Source organism: Rutilus rutilus (genome assembly GCF_951802725.1).
Source record: "Rutilus rutilus genome assembly, chromosome: 1".
NCBI lineage: Eukaryota > Metazoa > Chordata > Actinopteri > Cypriniformes > Leuciscidae > Rutilus > Rutilus rutilus.
This window is the reverse complement of record NC_140209.1, coordinates 17,777,159-17,804,203: the sequence shown is the minus strand read 5'-3', so window position 1 is coordinate 17,804,203 and position 27,045 is coordinate 17,777,159. Positions and strand designations below refer to the sequence as shown.

The 27,045-nt window shown below is 39.7% G+C and overlaps 3 protein-coding genes across 4 annotated transcripts in view; all 3 read right to left on the bottom strand.

Annotated features, from left to right (window-relative positions):
• Positions 1-454: 454 nt before the first annotated feature.
• On the bottom strand, positions 455-6,666 carry LOC311291310 (uncharacterized protein). Of its 2 annotated transcripts, none has more exons than XM_084410253.1 (2): positions 6,486-6,666; positions 455-3,070 (listed from the first exon to the last, which is right to left on the bottom strand). In XM_084410253.1, exons 1-2 carry the CDS (start codon positions 6,541-6,543, stop codon positions 1,890-1,892), a joined length of 1,239 nt encoding a protein of 412 aa, XP_084266379.1. In that variant the 5' UTR covers positions 6,544-6,666; the 3' UTR covers positions 455-1,889. The 2 variants fall into 2 exon arrangements, with proteins under 2 accessions (XP_084266379.1, XP_084266378.1); XM_084410252.1 differs by lacking the exon at positions 6,486-6,666 and adding an exon at positions 6,040-6,151.
• Positions 6,667-13,934: 7,268 nt separating this feature from the next.
• LOC311305490 (uncharacterized protein) lies at positions 13,935-19,059 on the bottom strand. Its single transcript, XM_084433252.1, has 2 exons — positions 18,979-19,059; positions 13,935-16,502 (listed from the first exon to the last, which is right to left on the bottom strand). The coding sequence occupies exons 1-2, from the start codon at positions 19,055-19,057 to the stop codon at positions 15,142-15,144; spliced, it is 1,440 nt and encodes a 479-aa protein (XP_084289378.1). The 5' UTR covers positions 19,058-19,059; the 3' UTR covers positions 13,935-15,141.
• A 6,512-nt stretch (positions 19,060-25,571) lies between these two features.
• LOC311291366 (uncharacterized protein) overlaps positions 25,572-27,045 on the bottom strand; it is an 18,719-nt gene continuing 17,245 nt past the window's right edge. Inside the window, exon 2 of the mRNA XM_084410353.1 lies at positions 25,572-27,045. This exon is cut by the window's right edge and continues 301 nt beyond it. Within this exon, the coding sequence (XP_084266479.1) occupies positions 26,259-27,045 (787 nt within the window). The 3' untranslated portion in view covers positions 25,572-26,258.

The window sequence follows — 27,045 nt, the reverse complement described above, 5'->3', positions numbered from 1 at the left end:
TTAATAAAATTGATGTTAATTCAGCCAGCGCTCATACCTGTATTTACATCCTGTTTTCGGTCGAAGTCCACAGTAGTCGATTGTTGAGTTCACGCGCATAGGTTTAGTTACCCATGATCACGCGCGTGAACTCGACAATCGACTACTTTGGACTTCAACCGAAAACAGGATGTAAATACAGGTATGAGCGCTGGCTCACATGCATGTGACACTGGATCACAACAGTCCTCAATCTGCATTATGACGATTCCCTCGCATCAGATTCACAGCATTAGCATACTGCAGGGTTCACCAATCTCGGTCCTGGAGGGCTGCTGTCCTGCAGAGTTTAGCTCCAACACACCTGTTTGAAAGTTTCTAGTATGCCTAGTGAGACCTTGATTAGCTGGTTTAGGTGTGTTTAATTGGGGTTGGAGCTAAACTCTGCAGGACAGCGGCCCTCCAGGACCGAGATTGGTGAACCCTGGCATACTGTGATGATGAAGACCATTGGCCCACATTTAATTCACATGCATACTTTTAAAGTGATAACTCTTGTACTAGGGCAGTAAATAGGCTAGTTGTACCCATATTTAACATCAATAGTTCCTTTTTTCACCTCATTTATTATACGGATGTATTTAGATCTCCTGTAAATGGACACTTAAAGCTCATTTCATTGGCGTCAACAGACTGAGGAAATTTTATTTGTTTGCTACAAATATGTACATTTATTTCTGTTCATGCTTTCAATTGTTTGTGTTTTCAGCATGTTAAAGGCTCACTCTACTATGCTTTGCTCATGGGAGTGTTTGCTGTTTATGATATCGGAACCTTATTTACAGAGTTCAAGCAGAGTTCTTTATCCACTTGTTCTTAAATACGCAATTAGCATAAAACTGTTTTTTTTTTTTTTTTTTTTTAAATAATGTGCTTCCAAATTAAATTGAACAAAATATCCACCTCTTTTATAGATTTTTACAGTTTTGGATAATATCCTTCCTTTTAATGAAAGATCTCTCATTAACCATGAGTTTAATTTTTGTTTAATTTTCCTAATAATTGGTGTAAAATGCAAATTATTAATACCTAAATAATCTACTATCTCCTTTACTGGAATACCAAGTATGTTATTATGATTACATGTGTTCAAATGGAATAACAAACATTTTTTTTTTAATGTTTAAAAAAACAGACACAGAAGAGAAAATATTAAGGCACTCAATAGCTTTTTTTTATTATTATTTCAGGCCATGGTTTGTGTTACAAGAAAGAAAAGAAACGGTGAAATGGGACAGCCTTGTCGGATACCTCTATTGATTTTAAACCTGGATGACGTTTCATATGATAACTTAACTGAGCTGTTACAGTCATTGTACAGTGTTTGAATAGCTTTTTTTAAAGTATACTCCAAAACCAAAATAATCAAAGGTCTCTAACATACCTTTTACTCACGACATGCTAGCTGGCAACAAAGGATTCCATTCATTATGCTAAGCTAAGCTAGCGGCGGCACTGCCAAACTAAAACAATGCATGCACTGAGACAAAAATGTGTTTTATGGCCTTCTCCAGTGTGAAGTTTCTGGTGATCTTCAATTAATCTTCTGTAGTAAAGGACTTCTGCACTGAAACTCACACTGCCGTGTCTTTCTGCCGTAATGTTATTAATGAATCTTCTCCTTCGTGTGAATCTTCAAGTGTTTCTTCATGACTGAATGAAACAGGTTACTGCACTGATCACAGTCTTTCTTCAGAATGAGAAGCAGAAAGCCTTTCAGAGCGAAAGCCTGAGCCGCTTCTTCCCAGTGTGAACTCTCATGTGACGCTTAAGAGTTGTTTTGTGTCTGAAACTAGTTCCACACTGAACACACGTGTGGCTTTTCTCAAGTGTGGATTTTCATGTGCCTCTTAAGGGATGTTGATTGTGTGAACCTCTTCCCACATTGAGCACGTGTGAACGGCTTCTCTCCGCTGCTTTTCTCCAGTGTGGATCCTCTCATGTGTTTTCAGAGTTGCTGACTGACTGAATCTCTTGTCACAGTGTGAACACTTGTAAGGTTTTTCTCCAGTGTGGATCCTCTCATGTGTTTTCAGAGATGATGACTGACCGAATCTCTTGTCACAGTGTGAACACTTGTAAGGTTTTTCTCCAGTGTGGATCCTCTTATGTGTTTTCAGAGTTGCTAACAGACTGAATCTCCTGTCGCAGTGTGAACACTTGTAAGGTTTTTCTCCAGTGTGGATCCTCTCATGTGTTTTCAGAGATGCTGACTGATTGAATCTCTTGTCGCAGTGTGAACATTTGTAAGGTTTTTCTCCAGTGTGGATCCTCTCATGTGTTTTCAGAGATGCTGATTGATTGAATCTCTTGTCGCAGTGTGAACACTTGTAAGGTTTTTCTCCAGTGTGGATCCTCTCATGTGTTTTCAGATTTTCAAACAGGATGAATCTCTTGTCACAGTGTGAACACTTATAAGGTTTTTCTCCAGTGTGAATTTTGTGGTGCCGTTTTAATTGTTGAGCTGTCATAAAAGTCTTCCCACACCTAAAGCACACGTACTCAGTGTGAATTTTCTGATGTTTATGTAAATGAAACCGCTGTGAATAACTCTTTCCACACACAAAACATGAATGTGGCTTCTCCTTTGTATGAACTCTTAGGTGTCTCTTCAGGTTTGATGACACAACAAATGTTTTACCACATTGATCACACGTGAACGGTTTCTTTCCAGTGTGAATTCTCATGTGACACTCAAGATTACACTTGTTCAATAAACTCTTTCCACACTGAGTGCAGGTGAACGATTTCTTGGCTCTTGTTTTCTTTAAAAATGTATTTTTAGTCTTTGAGCGACTCAAAGGTTTTTCTCCAGGTTTGACATGATGTTCCTCCTTCACCTCACTCAGTTCTTCACTCTCCTCCTTCACTTCGCTCAGTTCTTCACTCTCCTCCTTCACTTCGCTCAGTTCTTCACTCTCCTCCTTCACTTCGCTCAGTTCTTCACTCTCCTCCTTCACTTCACTCAGTTCTTCACTCTCCTCCTTCACTTCACTCAGTTCTTCACTCTCCTCCTTCACTTCCATCAGGTCTGACGTAAAATAAAAAGGTTTAAAAAGCACATCAATAATTCGAAGAGACGAATATGAAAGTGAGCTGTGATGTAATAGCAGAAAGCACTAGTAGACGACTACTATAAAATATGATAATTCAGGTGTTGTTTTCATAAATGAATTGCATGAATGAGGTACATTGATATTTCAATTATTATTTTCAAGACATTTAAGGCACAAATCACGTTTCTGAAGTGAGAAATACTAAATATATTTGATTAATTACACAATTATTTAATGTGATATTAACATTTACACAATAGTGCCAAGGGATGTGCAATATTGAAATACAATTATCTCTTGATATTTGTTAGGAATTTTCCGATAACAATAATTAAAAACTATTTTGCTGAGTGTTTTGTTCGGTACAGGCCTGTCATGGATAAATAAATATGACAATTAAACCACCACTAGGTGATGGCAAGTCCATGATAGAAATATGAAGATAAAGGATGTAAAAATGAGCCCGATGTGATAGCAGAAAGGACACATTTTTTAAATGCAGGTCAAACCAATTGTCCCAACGTCTGAATCCAATGGTGTTGTAGAAGGTTTCCTGCATGCTGTCTTTTCGGTGCACAAAGTAATATAATTCCAATTAGTTATTTATGGTTTAATTTAGGTTAGGGTGGGGGGATTTTTAATCATCAAGGTAATTCAATCATAAAACTACTATTGTTTTGCATTAAAAAATGCAGTAACTAATAATATTACATTTAATTCTTGGAATAAACATTTTACATGTACAAACCTAATTTGTATATTTGTGGTCATCACATTAAAAAGAACATTTAAATGGGATAATATTAAGAACTTTAAATTTAACTCTCAAAAAGTTGTACGAACTCTGAGATGAATAATATAAAAACACTAGGCTATTTGTGCCACAGTATCAGCTCAAAAGCTCACCAAAACCCGCCCACTCCAAGAAAAACTCATTAACCGATGACTTTAACTCTTGGAAAAACACATGCATCATTCTCAATGTCAACAGTAAGAATGAGCCAATTTAAGAACAAAAAGTGTTTTAACTAGATGTACCGCATGGCGGTACAAAATATGACCGCCGCTCAGGCCTGCACTGGCTTTCCACAAAAATAAATGACGTGGAGCAATTTGGCTGTTTTGCGTGTTTATGTATATACCTAAAAAAAGTAGTAGTATGTGCATGTGTGCATGTCTGTGTGTGTGTGTGTGTGTGTGTGTGTTTGTGTATGTGTGTGTGTGTGTGTGTGTGTGTCTGTGCGTGTATGTATGCGTGCGTACATGTGTGTGCGCGTGTGTGTTTGTGTGTGTGTGTGTGTCTGTGCATGTGGATTTGTATGTGTGTGTATGGGTGTGTGTCTGTGCGTGTGGATGTCAGAGTGTGTGCATGCTTGCGTTTGTTTGTATTCCTGCATGTGTGTGTGTGACAGTATCATCCTAAACCAGCAACCCTTCGCTCAACACCAGCATCTACAGGCCGATGAGTGTACAGTCACTAAATGTGCACATAAATGAATTTATTTTATACCCCCCCATGGATGAAATTCTACGAAACTTAGTATACCCCCAGAGGATGTCAAGTTAATCATACACATGAAATATGGTGCAGTTCTGAACATCTCAACTGAAGATAGGGGTGATTAAAGCAGAATAATATTGCATTTTCATTTTTTTATGGGAAGGGGCGCAAATCACAAATGAGTGATTATGGGCTAGGTTGATGTGGGCCCTTAAGACCAACATACCATAAAAATGTCTTCATCCTCGGTGCCACGGTTCAGGTAGTTATTTAGGAAAAACTGAATTTTTTGGGTTTGGGGGCGGGGGGGCAGCGCGGGGGGTGAGTGGCCCCCGGGGACCAAACGAAATTTTTCCGTAAAAGTCTAGTGGGGCTACATGCCCACCAAATTTCATGTTCCCCGGTGTTTCGGTGTCCCTGGTATCGTTGACGAAAAATTCACGGGGGGCCCAGCGCGGGGGGGGAGTGGCCCCCGGGGACCAAACGAAATTTTTCCGTAAAAGTCTAGTGGGGCTACATGCCCACCAAATTTCATGTTCCCCGGTGTTTCGGTGTCCCTGGTATCGTTGACGAAAAATTCACGGGGGGCCCAGCGCGGGGGGGGAGTGGCCCCCGGGGACCAAACGAAATTTTTCCGTAAAAGTCTAGTGGGGCTACATGCCCACCAAATTTCATGTTCCCCGGTGTTTCGGTGACCCTGGTATCATTGACGAAAAATTCAGTAGATGACGGAAAAAAAAAAAAAAAAAAACTTTGACAATCCCTATATGACCGCTTTCGCTAGCTATGCTAGCGGCGGTCATAATTAGCAGGCATTTCACACACGTTTATGCACACACCATGATATCCAAAAATGTGTCATTCATTGATGCACAGACCTCCTGTACGATAATCCGACAACAAAAAAATTAACAGCAATAATGCCCGTGCCTTTGTGTTGCACTTTGACTTCGGACAAAACTACAGTACATCTTTCCTTAAGTACATGTAACATAATGCAGTATTAGTCTGGACGCTTTAAAATATATCCTGATATTTGAATTCTGTTGAGAATTTACTGCTTTAAAACACAATGGAGAATGTCAAGCATGATGTGAATCAGCCACATAAACTAAAAAAAAAACTCATAAAAATAGGGTAAAACATCTTCCTGCACTTCGATTAAAAAAAAACTTTAAACTGATACGTTAGTTAAGTCAAGTCACTTTTATTTATATAGTGCTTTTAGCAATAGGTGCATAAATAAAATAAAATACATTATTATCCTATGTAAACAAGTAAATGCTTACTAGGCTATTACTTTACTGCAGTTACTTTATCAATGCATGTGTGGATGATACCACATGTGTTGATGAACCCTCTGAACAAATAGGCTCACACAAATCAAAATATGCAACTGACACATGATAATAAACATAGAATTACAAAATATACACAACTTACATTGAGCTGTAGAACCAATAAAGTTCCTCATAATAGGGTTTCTTGCATCCAGCTCAGTTGAGCAAACACTCAAAGCCATGCCAGTACCTCTCTAAACACTCTTACTTGTCTCTCTTAAAAGGATAGCCCTTCCCGTAGAAACCTCTCTAGATCCCCCATGAGGCGGGGAGTAACATTACAGCACAAGAAATGGAACAGCCTTTCAGAACTGTTACAACTGTATGTAAACCAGACACAGATATAAAATAAGTGTAAATAAGGGAGATAATTTGACCTGATGTTGACAATCTATATGAAAGTTTCTCCAACCTCTCTCTACTGAACATTTGTTGAAAATCTGTACCCATTTCATAATTTAACTGTTCATCTAAAAGTGATGAAGTGCTTGAATGTTTCTAACATGAATGTTCTTCAGCATCATGAATGAATGAAGAATAAACACCAACCTCTTTGTTCTTCAGGATCTTCAGTGTGTTTCATTCTGCAGGGTTCTGGATCACTCATGTTCTCACTGTCCTCTTTAATAAACTCAGTCTTTGCAGATTTCAGCTCTTCCTGATGCTCTGATGCTCGTCTTCACTTGTAGCTGATGGGAATTTACAGCATTTATTGGAGAATTGCTGTGGGAGGAGCTTCACTGATGATGAATTACAGTGGGAGGAGCTTCACTGATGATGTGATTGCTGTGGGAGGAGCTGGTCTGCCAAAAATCAGTAAATTAGTTTTTTTTTTTTTTTACTAAATGACACATCTGTAAAAAAAAAAAAAAACTGGACATCATGTCTGTCTATCATAAAGTAACTGATGCTCATTTAATTCATAACCCTAATTATTCTCATAATTATTCTCCTTCTTCATTCAAAAATAGTTGTGGAGTCTGTCACTTCATTAAAAATCAATCTTGAAGTCTTGGGGTTTTGATGCCAGAAAATAAGCTTTACTATCCAATATATTATTTTATCTCACAAAGTCGAGTGCTTTTGCAAAAGCAACTCCAGAGTCCAGTATCGAACATATATACACCTCAAAGATGATCAATACATACCATATACTTGTGTTTTAAACAGTGAAAATGAGATAAAGGGCTTCACCATATATGAGCATTTCCATCCATTCCAGTCGCATGCTTTGCTACTCTAATGCAGATCTGAAGACATCAGCATAATAAATGAGGTGAAAACAGGAACTATTGTCATGAAATAAAGAGTGTTTTCAGCAGATCTGTTAATATTGATGAGCCTCAGACTATCAACACTCATTCAACAAGCCATTCAGGATCATCAGCAGATCATCTCACTTTATTCTGAGTGTTTGCTGTTAGAAACACATTATTTGAGTCAGGATACATGATAAGAGCCTGTAAAACTGCTCTATAGGTGGTTTGCAGTCACTTGATTGTGATGACGCACGAAATTCAGATGGAGGGCAGGAAGTGAAGAGCGGAATGGACGAGATGGAGGAAAGTCCGACCTGTACTACTTTAGACGCCCACAGAGTGAAGATGCAGGAAAGATTTTTCCCTCCATCCGTCCTTCTCATTCATTCCTTCTCCCACTTCAGTCCCTTTACCCATTCTCCCCTTCACTCAGTTCACTGTGAGTGATCATAGCAGAATACAATGTTCTTTACATGTTTGGTATCATTTGAAATGTCACAGTGCGACTGGTACAATGCTCTCGTGTCCAGAGAAACAGAACAAAATGTAAAAGTTTAGAGATGCTGTTTCTAATGTGTGTGTGTTTCTTTTCCCAAGGTGTGAACTCCCCCAGTCTGTGATCCCAGTCAATGCAAACTCCAGCTGTTATTCCATGCCTCCATTTGGAGAATAATTATCCTGATCTGAGTACTTAAAGGGACTATGTGTAGGAATTTCTCCCATCTAGTGGTGAAATTGTATTTTGCATTCAAACATATAATGCTCTCTAGCGCCTCACTTTTCCAAATGCGCGTTGCATCTACGGTAGCCCTTATGTACCAAAAAGCTATGACAGGATGTCTTCTAATAGCACTTCTGAGTTTTTCTTTGGGTGAACAGGTTTGTTATTTAAAACAAACTGAAACTTGAAACAACGAAAAAAATTACTGACTGTGAAAAACTTTAACTATGAAATCTGATTTTAAAATCTGGTTTTAACAGAAAAGAATTGTATTTGAAAATTACAGTGATAATTCATTCTCTCTCTTCCAGCACGTGCGCGCCTTTCTCTCTCTCTCTTGCTCTGCATCTCGCGCGCACCTCTCTCTCTCTCTCTCTCTCTCTCTCTCTCTCTCTCTCTCTCTCTCTCTCTCTCTCTCTCTCTCTCTCTCTCTCTCTCTCTCTCTCTCTCTCTCTCTCTCTCTCTCTCTCTCTCTCTCTCTCTCTCTCTCTCTCTCTCTCTCTCTCTCTCTCTCTCTCTCTCTCGCTTGCTCTGCGTCTCGCATGGCAGAGAGGAGCAGCGTTTTAATTCAGTTAAACACAGATATTATGTTGCTTCTCTAATTTTACATGCAAGTATAGGCGAAATCATTTGTCTTAATGGGTCGCGTTTCAGTCACTATTTCATATTAATTCCGTTGTTCTTTCTCCCTTTCCCCCGTGATTTTGTCTATATCGCGAATATAAGACGACCCCCCATTTTTCAGCCTATTTTTAGGACAAAACCCTCGTCTAATATTCGGGTATACACGGTAATAAAGTACACAACCAAGCAATGAAAAAAAAGCTTGTAATTAAGACCGTAACATTGACTTACCTGTCGAGAAGAAAGCAGGAAACTTCAGCGTCTCATTTGAAAGCTTTCTCCTGCATTAGCTATCCCCACATTAACCCTTGTTTTTGTAATCTCCGGTCACGTTTCCTTTTACGGTCTATTTTGGACTTTTTCGAGACGATGACTTCTTATCCTGTGACTCAGCATATGTATGAATGAACGATGTATAAATAACCGTGCAGTGCAGCCTTTTAAACTTGCCGCGGCAGTGACAAGCGCCTCTCTCTGCTCTCCACTTCTGCTGGCTTCAGTCACGTGACGCTGGCTCTGAACGAAAACGCGTTGTGGAAACGCATTGGCCTAGTACTTTTTGTCCCTCTCTGCTATTATAGTTTTTCAAGATGGCGGAACTACATGGAAGCCTCCGTGGACTTACCCATCTCATGTATATAAAGATAATAAATTCTTCGTTTACGAGGATTAGTCTGATCATTGGCATAGGTATTTGTACACCATTGAGGGCATATTTATGAATAAAAATATTGATTTTAGATAATAAAATACCTAAAAAGCTACACATAGTCCCTTTAAGGAAAGGCTGTGAAAGACACAGTGTGATTTTGTAACATTAAATCTCTTCCATACACTGTATCTTTCAGATATCAAGCATTTAGGGCTGCACAATTTGGGGAAAAATCTAATTGCAATTTTTTATATATATATATATATATATATATATATATATATATATATATATACATACTGTACATTATTTTATTTTTTTTTGTCATTGGACATTATGGCTCGCTTTTGGTTGCTTCTGTTAACTTTTATAGCTTTTTCTTATTATAGATTATAGTCCTTGACATCAAACATCAAAGACATCAAAGCAAATTTAAAAGTGCTGGCTAATGCTAATCGTAAATTCTCTAAGATACTAATGGCACTAATGATGTTAGACTTTCCCCCCAGTGGAGCGGCCCGTCACGATGCAATTGTGTCCGGCGTCCACCTCCTCTTGGTAGGGTAATCCACGCCTCCCGTCCAAGGCCTGTAAGTTCTCGTCCGGTCTAACGGCGAGGCTATGCGATTCAGTTCGCCCAGCGCCCCCCTGCTTTCAAGGGCATTCTGTTCACCCATGTTCTGACGGACAATACCCCTGTGCTCAGGGCAGAGATCGCTGTCCTACTGGTGAAGGACGCGATCGAGCCGGTCCCTCCAGCTGATATGAAGACCGGCTTCTACAGCCCGTACTTCATTGTACCCAAGAAAGGTGGTGGGTTATGACCAATCTTGGACCTGCGCGTCCTGAACCGGTCCCTTCACAGGCTACCGTTCAAGATGCTTATGCAGAAACGCATTTTTCCCCAATGCATCCTTCCCCAAGATTGGTTTGCAGCGATCGACCTGAAGGACACGTACTTTCATGTCTCGATTCTCCCTCGACACAGACCATTTCTTCGCTTTGCGTTCGAGGGACGGGCATATCAGTACAAGGTCTTACCCTTTGGGCTGGCTCTGTTGCCCCGTGTCTTCACAAAAGTCGCGGAGGCGGCCATTGCTCCCATGTGCGAGCGTGGCGTTCGCATTCTCAACTACCTCGACGACTGGCTCATTCTGGCCCAGTCGAGAAAGCAGTTGTGCGAACACAGGGACATGGTGCTCAGTCACCTCAGCCACCAATGGCTTCAGGTCAGCTGGGAAAAGAGCAAACTCACCGCCGGGCAGAGGATCTCTTTTCTCGGTATGGAGTTGATCTCGATCAACATGACAGCGTGCCTCACCGAGGCCCACGTCCAGTCAGTGTTGAACTGCGTGAGCACGCTCAGACGCAGAACAGCGGCACCACTGAAACTTTTTCAGAGGCTCCTGGGGCATATGGCATCTGCAGCAGCGGTAACGCCGCTCGGATTGCTTCATATGAGGCCTCTCCAACACTGGCTCCACGATCGAGTCCCGAGATGGGCATGGCAGAGCGGCTCGTGTCGGGTCCAAGTGACTCCGCACTGTCACTAAACTCTCAGCTTGTGGTCGGACCCTTCGTTCCTGCGGGCAGGTGTTCCCCTGGAACAAGTGTCCAGGCACTCTGTGGTCTCCACGGATGCCTCTGCCACCGGCTGGGGGGCCATGTACAACGGGCATGCAGCTTCAAGTCTGTGGACGGGGCCTCAACTTCACTGGCACATCAACTGCCTCGAGTTGTTAGCAGTACGTCTTGCGCTGAGCCGCTTCAAAACGCTGCTACTAGGCAAGCACGTACTGGTCCGTACGGCGTACAGCACGGCGACCGTGGCGTACATCAACCGCCAAGGTGGTCTACGCTCCCGCCACATGTCACAACTCGCCCGCCATCTCCTCCTCTGGAATCAGAAGCATCTGAGGTCGCTTTGTGCCGTTTACATTCCAGGCCTGCTCAATCGTGCAGCCGACGAGCTCTCACGGCAGTAGGTGCTACCGGGAGAATGGCGACTCCATCCCCAGGTGGTCCAGCTGATTTTCAGGCGCTTCAGGACCGCACAGGTAGATCTGTTTGCTGCCCCGGACACGGCTCACTGCCAGTTGTTTTATTCCCTGAACGAGGGGACCCTTGGCTCGGATGCTCTGGCACACAGCTGGCCCCGGGGCCTACGCAAGTATGCGTTTCCCCCAGTGAGCCTTCTTGCACAGACCTTGTGCAAAGTCAGGGAGGACAAGGAGCAGGTCTTGTTAGTTGCGCCGTATTGGCCCAACCGGACCTGGTTCCCGGAACTAGTGCTCCTCGCAACAGTCCCTCCCTGGCCCATCCCTCTGAGAGAGGACCTGCTCTCTCAGAGATGGAGCACCCTATGGCACCCGCGTCCAGACCTCTGGAAACTCCATGTCTGTTCCCTGGACGGGACGCGGAGGTTCTAGGTGACCTACCCCCTGCGGTAGTTGACACCATCACTTCCGCTAGAGCCCCCTCTAACGAGGAGAACCCCCGATCTTGCTCGATCAGAGCCGTGCTTTCCTTCCTGCAAGAAGGGCTGGAGCGAAGGCTGTCTCCCTCCACCCTTAAAATGTATGTTGCCGCTATTGCCGCACATCACAATGCTGTTGATAGTAAGTCTTTGGAAAAGCACGACCTGATCATCAGGTTCCTGGGCGACACCTAACACGTTCGCTAGGTTTTATAGCCTACGTGTTGAGCCGGTTTCTTCCTGTGTGCTTTCTTCAATCAGCCAGTAACACCGAAGTTCCCGCTCTAGTGTCGGCTTGCTGCGCCACTCCCTTCCTAGGAACGGATACCTGCGTTTTTTGCTCCAGTCGAGTTCCCCACTTGGCGAACTCTGTGAGTTCGTCCGACGCCAGGCCTAGTGCACGTATGCTTGTGTAACTTGTGCTAGGCTGGGTTCCATATGTGTATTCTTCAACGACCAGCTCCCTCCAGTGAGCTCGTGTCTTTCCCTTGGCAGAGTCTGCTCTGCGGTCACTGTCCAGTGTAGCCTCCCCCTTCGGGCTGGAGCCACCCCAGTGACATTCCATATGTTGCACTGCCTCTTCGGCCAGTCCATATTTGTATTCTCCACGTTACCTCCCTTCGGGTAGGATGTGGCTCCACAGCGTCCTTTCCCCGGAAAGGCACGCTTTCCCAGTGTTATCCAAGAGTTCCTCTGTGTGGGGTATAATGGAACAGCCGTTGAACTCCCTCTACGCAGATCTTCCGCCCCAGCCAATTAGGGATCTGAGAGTCTTGCGTAGGGCGCTGGATGTGGCAGCAACCGTGGCGTTTTCCAAGGGATCCCAATTAGGGCGTCACGTCGAAGTTACATCGAACGTGAGCGGCTGAAAGGGAACGTCTCGTTTACTAATGTAACCCTCGTTCCCTGAAGGAGGGAACGGGAGATGTAACAAATCACAAATCTCGGCTCCTCAGCGAAAAACAATGTGTGCGTGCGCCCGCTTCCTGTTTATACCCGCGCTGCGGGGCGGGGGGCGTGTGATGCGATTAATGCCCGCCAACGTTCATTGGCTCATTCTGTAGACACTCGAAGTTGATAGGTCTCCCTGAAGTGATCCCATTTCACGTCTACGTTATGTCTCCAGTTCCCTCCTTCAGGGAACGAGGGTTACATTAGTAACCGAGACGTTTCCCAGCATAAGTTGCCAGAGTAACTGAGATCTAACCATTTTAAGTTTGCTTTACGAAACAGAATCAACTGACAATAAGTCTGACTAACCGAAATAAGCCTGGCTTGTATTCTAATCTTTTTTTATGGAACAACCCTCTGGTATTTATCTCATCCTCCTGAATAACCCCTAGTATCGAAGTTGCTAGGTATTATTTTGCTGTCAGGACAGAATAGCACTAGCTTGTTTAATTTATACCAGTAAATCTAAGGGATGTCCCTACACCCTCGTAAACAATAATATTAATTAACAACTAGGCATATGGATCAAATTCATGCTTACCCTCCAGCAGAATCGTTCCTGGAACCTTTGTTGTCCTTGGTCTTGCAAAAATTACCATAATGCTCTGTATATTATTAATAGAACTGTCTTTGTAAGCTGAAGTAAAAATTTAACAGTGCTTGTCTTTATGAAATAAAAATTTATTTAAACAAAAGATAAAATAGTGGTTACACAATGATTAATATTTGTAGCAAATCATCAAGTTACAGGTTATAAAACTTCAGCTTATCCAATCTCAACAGGGCAGTCCTGTATGAGGGGATATTACAAAGGCTAATTACCTTGTAAGCAATTCAAGCAATAGAAATAAAAAATAACTTGTTCTCATCCGAGGTTTTTCAAGTTATAATAATACAGCAGAGCAATTTAAGCAAAAAAACTGAGCTAGAAGAGAACTAATTTCTCCCCAGGGATGCACACGACATCAAAAAAAAAAAAAAAAAAATGCAACTACTTAAAATCAAAGAAGTAGTCATATATACACGGAACTGGGTTACATTGTTCCTATGCAGTTTCTTAGGTTTTTTCCAGAGGAAATAAATCTTGTGACATCAACCTTACATTGCCTCAGTCAAGGGGGTTTTTGGTGACAACATTGTCTCCCTTAAATGAGCATTCTTCCGTCCTTTTCATCCTCTGCGCTTTGGGCCTTTGTGTAAGTGTGTGCGTGCGAATGTATTTGGAAGTGTATTTGTAGGTCCAAAATATCAATCAAAATTCAAATATTGTCCTACAATGTACAAGGAAAAAATAAAAACACAACATTTTAAATTTCTACACAATCTTCATAGTTTATTTTAAAATAGGCCTACATGTTGACTAAAGCCATGATCTTTCTTAATTTGCCTGACTGAACTTGGGGCATTGGCAGTGGGAGTTCCTACGTTACCTATACAGCGAACATCCCGTTAAGTGAGAAGAAATTAAGAAAGGACATTTTGGTACAACCATGTTGTTTGCATTTTCTTCTTTGAAAACAAAATAGCAGTGGAATTTCCATGAACTGAAAGCGTTTTTTACCTTCTACTAGCAGCAGTGATTCGATCTGCGTCTGAGGAGATTGTAGACAGCTGTATTTGCGCATGTACCAGCGGGTGGCACATGCGAGTCATTACTGGCAACAGAACCAGGAACTACTGTATAATCAAGCAGCGCTTAACCCTTTAGGCGCCAGAGGTTTTTTCCTAAAACGTTCGATTTTGACATCTTAATTTCAAAAGGATGACCCAAAGTTTATGTAGGGATTACATTTTCCCATCTAATTTGCATATTATGATGCCATATGGTGGCGGCCATCTTGGATTATTGAATTTTCATGAAAAGTCACGTTTAAATGATAAAATGCAGCACTTCTTTCCTCCCAAAATGTCCCTCACCTTCTGTATGCTATATTGCACAATACTGAATGCTCAGGTAAATAGTAAATAGTATACAAACTGTGTAAATCATTACTAATAAATGGTAGAAACAAACCGAATGCATGTAGCGGTTGGCCTTTTGCTGTAGAGATTTTCCATTTACTACATACAGTAGGCACTCTGATTCCATGTATGGGGCACATATATATTATTCATATGACACACAAACGGCATGAAAAAATGGTTCACTCGCACACTAGCTCCGCTTTTGTTGGCACTGATTCAATGCGCTCTAGCTCGAAGATTTGAAATTTGACACCCTATTTGACAAAATCGGCCATTTTATTCAGTGCCGCATCTTGTCGAGTAAACTCGACCGTGACGCCTAGAGGGTTTATATAATGATATTATGCCAAAATACTGATTTATTTAGTTTTAAATTAAACCATTGTAATCCTGAATATATTCCTCCTTTTTTCAAAATGTAACTGTAATCTGATTACAACGTTTTTTGACGTAACTGTAACGAATTACAGTTACTGGATTTTTGTATCCTGATTACATAACGCCGTTACATGTATTCCGTGACTCCTCAACCCTGCTGAATACACACGTGGCTTTTCTCAAGTGTGGATTTTCATGTGACTCTTAAGGGATGATGATCGTGTAAAACTCTTCCCACACTGATCACATGTGTGTGGTTTCTCTCCAGTGTGGATCCTCATGTGTTCGTTCAGATTTGATTTTTGTGTGAATCTCTTCCCACACTGATCACATGTGAACGGCTTCTCTCCAGTGTGGATCCTCTCATGTGTTGTCAGATTTGCCGACATATTGAATCTCTTGTCACAGTGTGAACACTTGTAAGGTTTTTCTCCAGTGTGAATTCTCTGGTGCAGTTTTAAACTGTCCGCTGTAATAAAAGTCTTCTCACACTCAAAGCACACGTACTCTCTCACACCAGTGTGAATTTTCTCATGTCTATGTAAAGTTTGCAGCACTGAAAAACTCTTTCCACATTCAGAACATGAATGCGGCTTCTCCTTCATATGAACTCTCAGGTGTGACTTCAGGTTTGATGCAGAAAAAAATGTTTTTCCACACTGATCACATGTGAACAGTCTCTCTCCGGTGTGAACTCTCATGTGAACATCAAGATTTTGTTTTAATGTGAAACTGTTTCCACACTGAACACACATATGTGGCTTTTCTCCAGTGTGGATTTTCATGTGACTCTTAAGGGATATTGATTGTGTAAAACTCTTCCCACATTGATCACATGTGTGTGGTTTCTCTCCAGTGTGGATCCTCTCATGTGTTGTCAGATTTGCTGACATATTGAATCTCTTGTTACAGTGTGAACACTTGTAAGGTTTCTCTCCGGTGTGAATTCTCATGTGAACATCAAGATTTTGTTTTAATGTGAAACGTTTTCCACACTGAACACACATATGTGGCTTTTCTCCAGTGTGGATTCTCATGTGTTTCTTAAGGTTTGCTGATTGTGTGAAACTCTTCCCACACTGATCACATGTGTGTGGTTTCTCTCCAGTATGAACTCTCATGTGAAACTCAAGATTACGCTTGTAAAAAAAACTCTTTCCACACTGAGTGCAGGTGAAAGTTTTCTTGGCTCTTATTTTCTTTAAAAATGAGCGACTCAAAGGTTTTTCTCCAGGTTTGACATGATGTTCCTCCTTCACTTCGCTCAGTTCTTCACTCTCCTCCTTCACTTCACTCAGTTCTTCACTCTCCTCCTTCACTTCACTCAGTTCTTCACTCTCCTCCTCCACTTCACTCAGTTCTTCACTCTCCTCCTTCACTTCACTCAGTTCTTCACTCTCCTCCTTCACTTCGCTCAGTTCTTCACTCTCCTCCTCCACTTCACTCAGTTCTTCACTCTCCTCCTTCACTTCACTCAGTTCTTCACTCTCCTCCTTCACTTCGCTCAGTTCTTCACTCTCCTCCTTCAGTTCCATCAGGTCTGACATAAAAGAAAAAGGTTTAATTTAATTTTCAGCACATCAATAATTCGAAGAAACGAATATGAAAGCGGCAAGGCCATGTATTATAAGATAGAAATATGAAGATAAAGGACGTAAAAATGAGCCCGATTTAATAGCAGAAAGTAGACACATTTTTTAAATGCAAGGTCAAACCAATTGCCCCAACGTCTGAATCCAATGGTGTGGTAGAAGGTTTCCTGCATGCTGTCTTTTCGGTGCACAAAGTAATTTAATTCCAATTAGTTATTTATCTGACCAATTTTCCACATCCTCAAATTTAGGTTGGAACGCCAGTAATTTAGGTAAACATTTGATTATTCTGTTTAAATATTTTTATTTCACTTATTCAAGCGGATGTCATTGTCACTTAGAGTTTCCCACCGGCCACTAACGTTGATCTCCCGGTAACAAATGCCCAGTGTTGGGGAAAGTTACTTGTAAATGTAATGCATTACAATATATATATATATATATATTATTTGTTTTAATGAAAAGTAATGTTACATTACTTCTTCCTCAGACTCGTCGCTCACACGGGTTGCCAGGGGTTTGAGGACACGCAACAGGAAAGAGCGCATTTGACAATGAATATTGGCAATACAGCACCTTTAAGGCCCTTTCACACCAAAAGTGGAATGAATAATTCTCAGGCTAAAGGAAATGCATATTGGTCAGCAGCAAAGACATTGGTTAATAAAGTGAGATTAAGTACATAAAGTATATTTGTGTAATTTAATAGTGAATTATAAAAATCTCAATCTCAAAATATCAAATTCTGAGATTGCATTTGACTTTTTATTAGTTTTGAGGAATAATGAATGTTATCATGCAAGTGAGATGAGTAAATACATGTTCACATTTAGTCTAGGACTAAAATAACCATCATGTTTGTTTACACAGCGCACACAACAGCTCCTCTAGGGGCGTAGTTTGTGGGGGGGAAGGGGGGAGGTAACCCCCCCCAATAACAAAACAAGCAATGTGAATGAGTGACGCGCGTGAATCACCGCTACTCAGCACACGTTCACCAGCGCACTAAAATGTTCTATTTGAATTCTATTGAGAATTTATCGCTTTAAAGGGCACCTATTATGGAATTTTAAAAATGACCTTTCATGTAGTGTGTAACATAGATCTAAGTGAACAAAAACATCCTGCAAAGTTTTATATATGAAAGTTCACCGTAAAAAAAAGTTATTGTCTCTCAAAAGTAGGAGTCGAATCTGAGTCAATTTAATGAATCGGTTTTCCGATGAGTCATTTTCCTTTTCGTTGTGACGTCAAGATGAAAAATTATCAAATTGGCCACGCCCACTCATTGCGCGCGCAGACACCAGGGAAAACTTGAAAACATCATGTCGACAACAAGACGCCGTGTTCTTAAGTGCGAATCAAAAGCGACCTTTTTTTCACTGCCCAGGGACGAGCATGTGAAGAATCAGTGGCTAGAGTTTATATTTACAACTATACCACACAAGTATAGCCCGAACCTTGTGCTGTGTTCGTGTCATTTTAATAGAGCAATACCTTGTAGTACTGGAGTGCTTTATCAATATGTTTATGCGTTGAGCTAATGCAAACAATAACTGATTGGGTGTTTACAAGCGAACTTTGGGCTATGATCGCTAACATAAATCAACTCAAATTCCTTCTCTGATTTTGAATTTTTTACTACAAACTACGTAGTATACCAATCACAACTGACTGGGTCATCTGACCAATCACTGCAGATTAGCGTCACGCAAAGGAGGGGTTTGGAAAAATGAGTCGTTGAACGAATCATTTGGGAGTCGGTGAGCAAATCAGGTAAAAGTAAATGCATATTATAAGAAAACAAAAGTGTGTTTTTGTCATTGCATGCATGTAGGAGTCCCAAAACAATATTAGGAACATTTTTAAATGCCATAATAGGTGTCCTTTAAAACACAATGGAGAATGTCAAGCATGATGTGAAACAGCCACATAAACTAAAAAGACTCATTAAAAGAGGGGAAAACATCATCCTGCACCAACATAAATTTCCCCAAATTGGTTTCTGCTAATAATGACACATATTAGCAAAAACATGGCTTTCAGATATTCCAAGAGATGACAGGATCAATATAAGAAAATGTTAAGCAAAGGTAGTTTGACCTACCATAGCACTTTGATAAAAAAAATAATAATAATAATAATAAAAAAAACTTTAAACTGATACGCTAGTTAAGTCAAGTCACTTTGCTTTATACAGTGCTTTTAGCAATAGGTGCATAAATAAAATAAAATGCATTATTATCCTATGTAAACAAGTAAATGCTAACTAGGCTATTACTTTACTGCAGTTACTTTATCAATGCATGTGTGGATGATACCACATGTGTTGATGAACCCTCTGAACAAATAGGCTCACACAAATCAAAATATGCAGCTGACACATGATAATAAACATAGAATTACAAAAAATACACAACTTACATTGAGCTGTAGAACCAATAAAGTTCCTCATAATAGGGTTTCTTGCATCCAGCTCAGTTGAGCAAACACTCAAAGCCATGCCAGTACCTCTCTAAACAATCTTACTTGTCTCTCTTTAAAGGATAGCCCTTCCTATAGAAACCTCACTAGATCCCCCTTGAGGCGGGGAGTAACATTACAGCACAAGAAATGGAACAGCCTTTCAGAACTGTTACAACTGTATGTAAAAAAAACAGAGGTGAACCAGATATAAAATAAGTGTAAATAAGGGAGATAATTTGACCTGATGTTGACAATCTATATGGAAGTTTCTCCAACCTCTCTCTACTGAACATTTGTTGAAAATCTGTACCATTTCATAGTTTAACTGTTTATCTGAAAGTGATGACGTGCTTGAATGTTTCTAACATAAATGTTCTTCAGCATCATGAATGAATGAAGAATAAACACCAACCTCTTTGTTCTTCAGGATCTTCAGTGTGTTTCATTCTGCAGGGTTCTGGATCACTCATGTTCTCACTGTCCTCTTTAATAAACTCAGTCTTTGCAGATTTCAGCTCTTCCTGATGCTCTGATGCTCGTCTTCTCTTGTAGCTGATGGGAATTTACAGCATTTATTGGAGAGGAGCTGTGGGAGGAGCTTCACTGATGATGTGATTGCTGTGTGAGGAGCTGATCTGCCAAAAATCAGTAAATGAGGGTTTTTTTTTTTACTTAATGACACATCTGTAAAAATTCTGGATATCATGTCAGTCTGTCTATCATAAAGTAACTGATGCTAGCTCAATTCATAACCCTAATTATTCTCCTTCTTCATTAAAAAATAGTTGTGGAGTCTGTCACTTCATTAAAAATCAATCTTGAAGTCTTGGGGTTTTGATGCCAGAAAATAAGCTTTACTATCCAAGAAATTATTTTATCTAATAAAGCCGAATGCTTTTGCAAAAGCAACTCCAGAGTCCAGTATCGAAAATATATACACCTCAAAGATGATCAATACATACCATATACTTGTGTTTTAAATAGTGAAAATGAGACTAAGGCTACGTTCACACTGCAGGGCTTAATGCTCAATTCCGATTTGTTTAAAAAATTCGATTTTTTTGCAAGGCCGTTCACATTCACAACGACGTCACTTGTTGTTTGCGGAAGTACTGTAACTAAACTTTAACTAACTGTGATTCTCTCTCTCACACACACACACACACACACACACATGAGCGTGCTCAGCGACCGTTACACAAGAGTCAGACAGCAGCCGCTGACCTATCTAATAATCAGATTCAGCACAAATAAGTTAACATAACGTATATATATAGGCCGTGGGCTTTTTTTAATTTTTTTTAATTAACGGGCTCGTCGAGGTCGACCCGTTCGGCAGATTTACCTCAGCTCGACGAATATGCAGTCCGTTTACAAACCGACGACTACTTCAATGCAGAATTATGACGTTTTTCGCGTATCAATGACGTGCGGGTCGGATATATGCGACCTGGCCGTTCAGACTGAAGTCGCATTTCAAAAGATCGGATATGTATCGGATTTGGGACCACATACCCAAGTGGCCTGGGTCTAGTGGTGGAAAGTTTGATTCTTTTCAGAGACTCGTTCATTTTCAGTTCGTTCACCAAAATGATTCGTTCAGACTCGTTCACTGATTCGTTCAGTGATAATTTCTTCATATTAGATATATACTGCAGCAGGTGGCGAAAAAGAGTGTATTTTATGTTATGTTTTAATGAACGTATTTACTTGTTACAAAAAAAAAGTGATTTGGCTTTGTTAAAATGTGTGCCTTATTTACTAAATTAATAACATAAGTCTAAATAAGTGGTTCAGATGACCAAACCAAGGTTTTCTTGCATAATATTAACATTTTAATTACAGACATACACATTCATAAATCTGGGATTATATTAAACGTTGATGTTCTGTATGTTGAATATGAATATAAACAATTATATGTGCACACCTATAACTGCGCTTTGAATGAGATTAAATCACATGCTAAATGACCGATCTACCCAGTACTCTCATTCACGAACGAAAGTAGCCTACCAGTTCAATTCGTTCACGAACGAGATCTCTCCCTCTCGTTCAGACTCAAAACAGAGCGATCTCAGCAGTGATAGGCAAATTCGTTCAGTAGATCCAACCAAATACATGCCCCTTCACAGCCCGAACTGAAATGCTATTTGCTGACGTTATGAGACCTATAATACTGTCATATTTTTTTGGTTTGTTTTAGTTTTTAGAGAAGTGCATACATGAATAAAACGTAATGAATTCATTTTGATAATACAAAATGAACACAAGTAGTCAAGTAAATTGTTCAAAGTGCAAAATACCACAAAACTAAGACTAAAACACACAACCAAAATATAAGAAAAGCAGGTAAGGAGAAGTGTAAATTTAAATCAAGTAAACAGTCAAGTGCGCCTCCCTTAACTCAAACCAAGTAAAAAATGACGATGTTAATTTGTCTTTGTTATATTTAACCAATATATTGCGTTATTAACCTGTTTTCATTACAATGGTAAAGTGTAAATTTGTTTATTTGATGCAAACATGCTAACTACACAAGCCTAGCTCTATCGGTTCGCCATCATTATCGTTCAAACAACTGGTTATTTTCGTTCATGAACGACATGCCAGTTCGTTCAACTCGTACACAAACGATAAGATCTCTCTCTCGTTCAGACCTACTCAAAAGCAACTCGGTCGGTCAGTCAGTCAGTGAAGGGCGTATTCGTTCACTACATCCAACAAATCACATGCTCCGTCACATCTCATACTCGAAGGCTATTGGCTCGAGGTTCATTCTTTGACAGGTTGAAAACACCGGTTCACTGAGCTGCGCATGCGCTGCTAATAGCGCCGCGCTGCTGTGGAGGGAGGGATTTCAGTGAACGAGAAATATGAGTCAATTGATTACGTGAACGAGAACGATTCGTTCACCTAAAGGATTCGTTCAAAAAGAACGATTCGTTCACGAACGTAACATCACTACCTGGGTCGCATTTGAAAAGATCGGATCTGTGTCGTTCAGACTGTCATGAAAAGATCAGATACAGGTCGCATAGGCATAGCTGTCAACCCTCCCGTTTTTTCCGGGTTTCTCACGTATTTTAACTCTTTTCCCGCTGTCTTCCCGTTTTAGTATTTTCCCGTAAAATATCCCGTATTTTTAAAAGTCTTAAAAACGGCCAGATTTTCATCCTAGGTCTTAAATTTCATTTAGTCAGGTGACAGGTCTAAAAAAGTGTTTACCCTCGTTCATTTCCAGAAACGCTGGCCGCAGAAAGTTATTACAAAGTAGCAAAAAAGTATGGGGCTGTAACCTACAAAGCGGAGCGCTAGATCAGGGGTCTCCAACTCGTCGCTCGCGTGCTACCAGTCGCTCGTGGCTTGATATGAGCTAGCTCGCCAGAGGCCGTTCACATATCGCGTCTTTTGCGCGCTCAAGTTTGTTCAAATGTAGGCGTGCGGCAAGCGCGCTCATATTTGAAGCGACGCGCAAATTTTTTTACCAGGCGCAACGAGATGAAAAAATTCTAAACTTTTCAGAATGCCGCAAACGCACCGCAGGTCATGTCAACCAATCACCCCTTTCCATAACAACATTGAAAGCTCAGTCAACATGAAGGATGGGGGTGCACCCAAACACTACTAATAAATAGCTTATAAGCTATAATGTGTAAATGTCAGTAATTTATCTTTTTTGACTCATTCTTTTTATTAAAAATTATTGAAAGGCTGAAATATGAGGTTTATCTTTGTATAAAACCTTTTTTTGTCAAAACTTTATTTGAACTTGTACATGTTAGTAGATAACATGTTGCAAGACACTCTTTTAAAATCTGGCCATCATTTTTAATGTTATTTTAATGTTTACGTAAACAAAAAGTGCATATTGATGCTAATCAATTTGTTTTTTGCTGTTTTTCGACATAAAACTTGTTGAATTGACTTCATTCTGTAGTATTAGTACTTTTTGAACAGGATTCTGTGATAACCGTGATAATTTTGGTCACTTTAATCATCTCATCATTTCCTCTAGTTATGATCAACTAAAACAACAATCAACAATAATTGTGTTTTTACAGTATAATATGCAAAAGTACAATTTTCTATTAAAAAAATATCTACCTCTCCCTCTCTCACACACACACACACACACACACACATCAGATAATCCTAGATAGATAGAAAGATAGATAGATAGATACTCTAATGATCCCGAGGTAACTATCTATCTAACTTGGATAATGCGTCGTGTAGGTCTTAAATTTGAATCTTTATGGTCTTAAAATGTCTTAAATTTGACTTACTGAAACCTGCAGAAACCCTGAATGTTTACTTTGTTATAAAGCTCTTTAAACATATCCATTGGTCTGTAATATATATTGTGTAGTTATAAACTCTTTAGACTGTTAATGATTAGTGCTTTTTTTTAAGTTTGTGGGTAAGAATCGTGTAAAAAAAAAAATCCCTTATTTTGGGGATGGATTCCGGGAAATCTCCCTTATTTTCAATGTTCAATGTTGACAGCTATGCGCATAGGGGCAAAAAAATCGGAATTGGGTCGTTTCAGCCTGCAGTGTGAACGTAGCCTAAGGGCTTCACCATATAAGAGCATTTCCATCCATTCCAGTTGCATGCTTTGCTTCTCTGATGCATAATAAAGTATAATAAAGTATAATGTCTTTGTTAATATTCTCAGTTTTCACTTAATACAGTTAATAATCATTAAAAATATTCTACAATATGCAGAAATAAAGAAAACTTTAATATCTTAATGTAAATTCTTCCAAATACAATTAATGATAAGAAAAACAGTTAAACTCAGAAATAAATGTACATATAGTAGCCAACAAATCCCCTCAGTCTGCTGACACCAATGAAATGAGCTTTAAGTGTCAATTTACAGGAGATCTGAAGACATCAGCATAATAAATGAGGTGAAAACAGGAACTATTGTCATGAAATAAAGAGTGTTTTCAGCAGATCTGTTAATATTGATGAGCCTCAGACTATCAACACTCATTCAACAAGCCATTCAGGATCATCAGCAGATCATCTCACTTTATTCTGAGTGTTTGCTGTTAGAAACACATTATTTGAGTCAGAATAGATGATAAAAGCCTGTAAAACTGCTCTATTGAAAGACAATACTGTTATTGCTCACAATATGACATGGATAAATCATCAATAACACAAAAACATGAATGACACTCAGGTAAATAACTACACCATTATATGTCCATATGAATCTAAACATGTTTGATTTTCTCATAGCTGCATTAATTGCAATAGAATTATTAGATCATCATTAGATTCAGTTTAAATCTGATTTATAGTTACTGCTGAAGTTGCATTTCTCATAAATAGTAGAAGTTATTCATAGTTCTAGAGATCATTCTTCTTACAGTAACTTTGGTAACAGGGTTGATGAATACAGTCAATGTTACAGTTTGTGTAAAACTGAGACAATGGATTGAGATTATTCTCTTGTCCTCCCATCATGCAGTAGAAAGAGTCCAGATGATGTCACTTCGTGAGTGTTTCACAATTTTAGAAATGCTCTGTTTTTAAAAGAGGAAAATCATGTCAGAAGTAACAGTTTAAGGCTGAAATAACCTCAGATACTTTGATCTTCTGAGATACGGACAACACAAACACACACAGGCTTCTGTTTCACAGCCCACAGAGTGAAGATGCAGGAAAGATTTTCCCTCCAGTCCTTCCTTGTCATTCATTCCTTCTCCCTCTTAAGTCCCTTTACCCATTCTCCCCTTCACTCAGTTCACTGTGAGTGATCATAGCAGAATATAATGATCTTTACATGTCTGGTATCATTTGAAATGTCTCAGTGCGACTGGTACAATGCTCTCGTGTCCAGAGAAACAGAACAAAATGTAATAGAAGTGAGAGTTTAGAGATGCTGTTTCTGATGTGTGTGTGTGTCTCTTTTCCCAGGGTCTCCAAACCATATGACCTCCTGTTCCTCAATAAGGTGTATGTCCAACTGAGAACTCTCAGAAGGGCGTATCACAAATAAATTTATAAAAGGAGGACTTCATTGACTATTATGGATTTATCCAGACTCAGAAACACTCAAAGTGTTTATAGTGTTTATGAAGTGTTTATATCAAATATGTCACACAAAACCACCAAAACAGTGAGTCAACAATTGTGGGCTTGAGACGAATAATCATATTTTCAAATTTTGAATAATATATATGTGTGTATATATATAATATATACACACAATTTGGATTCTGAATATTATATTACTTTTATTTTTTTACTTGAAGATAGACAACAAAAGCTTCCCAATTCTAATGAGTTAAGATTTTTTAGTATCAATCTTAAAAATAAAAAGTTAGAGTAATTTACATTTCTGGAATGTGGAAGAAAGGTAGGCTATATGTCCAGTTAATGTGGAATAACAGTACAAGTCCAATTCATCATATCACTTTAAACCACTGGAGATTTGATTCCTTTATCTTAGTTTTAATACATTAACAGAACCTTAAAGAAAATATTAAGCATTTCTTTATTTCAATTTTTTATTTATTTATTTATTGCTAACGTAAATCACAGAACAAATACAGACAATACAGTGTGAACAATGAACAAGACATAGGCAAATGCAGCTAAAACGTTTCGATTCATTTCTCAGTGTTTATAAGGAGTAGCCTACAGCTTTCATTTCGACCCATTCATGACTTGATCCGAAGTAGACGACGCCCAGTAGCCTACATGCCCCTCTTTCACTCACCTATTTTGGTGGACCTATTCCTCATTTTTGCTCTCCTCTCAGGTTCACATATGGTTTCCGAGCATCCCTCAAAGACTTCCTTGCTCTGTCCTTCCATTCATTCATGTTTGCTCTCCTTTTTTTGCAGAGGTTTTGCCTATTAATTGCCTTCTACTAGCAGCAGTGATTCAATCTGGGTCTGAGGAGATTGTAGACGGCTGTTATTACTGTCATTGAGTCATTACTGGCAACAGAACCAGGAACTACTGTATAATAAAGCAGCGCTTAATATGGTCATATTATGCCAAAATACTGATTTATTTAGTTTTAAATTAAACCATTGTAATCCTGAAGGTATTCCCTCTTTTTTCAAAATGTAACTATAATCTGATTACAATGTTTTTTGACGTAACTGTAACGAATTACAGTTACTGGATTTTTGTATCCTGATTACATAACGCCATTACATGTATTCCGTTACTCCCCAACCCTGCTGAATACACACATGTGGCTTTTCTCAAGTGTGAATTTTCATGTGTCTCTTAAAGGATGTTGATCGTGTAAAACTCTTCCCACATTGATCACATGTGAACGGCTTCTCTCCAGTGTGGATCCTCTCATGTTTTGTCAGATTTGCTGACATATTGAATCTCTTGTCACAGTGTGAACACTTGTAAGGTTTTTCTCCAGCATGGATCCTCTCATGTCTTTTCAGATTTCCAGACAGACTGAATCTCTTGTCACAGTGTGAACACTTGTAAGGTTTTTCTCCAGTGTGAATTCTCTTGTGCAGTTTCAAACAGTTCACTGAAATAAAAGTCTTCTCACACTCAAAGCACACGTACTCTCTCACATCAGTGTGAATTTTCTTATGTAGAGTTTGCAGCACTGAAAAACTCTTTCCACACACAGAACATGAATGTGGCTTCTCCTTCATATGAACTCTCAGGTGTGACTTCAGGTTTGATGCAGTAAAAAATGTTTTTCCACACTGATCACATGAGAATGGCTTCTCTCCGATGTGGATCCTCATGTGAACATCAAGACTTTGTTTTAATGTGAAACTGTTTCCACACTGAACACACACATGTGGCTTTTCTCCAGTGTGGATTCTCATGTGTTTCTTAAGGTTTGCTGATTGTGTGAAACTCTTCCCACACTGATCACATGTGTGTGGCTTTTCTCCAGTGTGGATCCTCATGTGACGATCAAGATCACGTGTGTGTATGAAACTCTTTCCACACTGAGTGCAGGTGAAAGATTTCTTGGCTCTTCTTTTCTTTAAAAATGTATTTTTAGTCTCT

What these genes read in the sequence shown, in the direction of transcription:
- LOC311291310 (XM_084410252.1), bottom strand. Translation starts at nt 6,118, where the DNA reads ATGGCTTTGAGTGTTTGCTCAACTGAGCTGGATGCAAGAAACCCTATT. An exon ending in TATTGGTTCTACAGCTCAAT is followed by an intron (nt 3,071 to 6,039) that starts GTAAGTTGTGTA and finishes ATTTTACGTCAG; the next exon opens with ACCTGATGGAAGTGAAGGAG.
- LOC311305490 (XM_084433252.1), bottom strand. Translation starts at nt 19,057, where the DNA reads ATGGCTTTGAGTGTTTGCTCAACTGAGCTGGATGCAAGAAACCCTATT. An exon ending in TATTGGTTCTACAGCTCAAT is followed by an intron (nt 16,503 to 18,978) that starts GTAAGTTGTGTA and finishes CTTTTATGTCAG; the next exon opens with ACCTGATGGAACTGAAGGAG.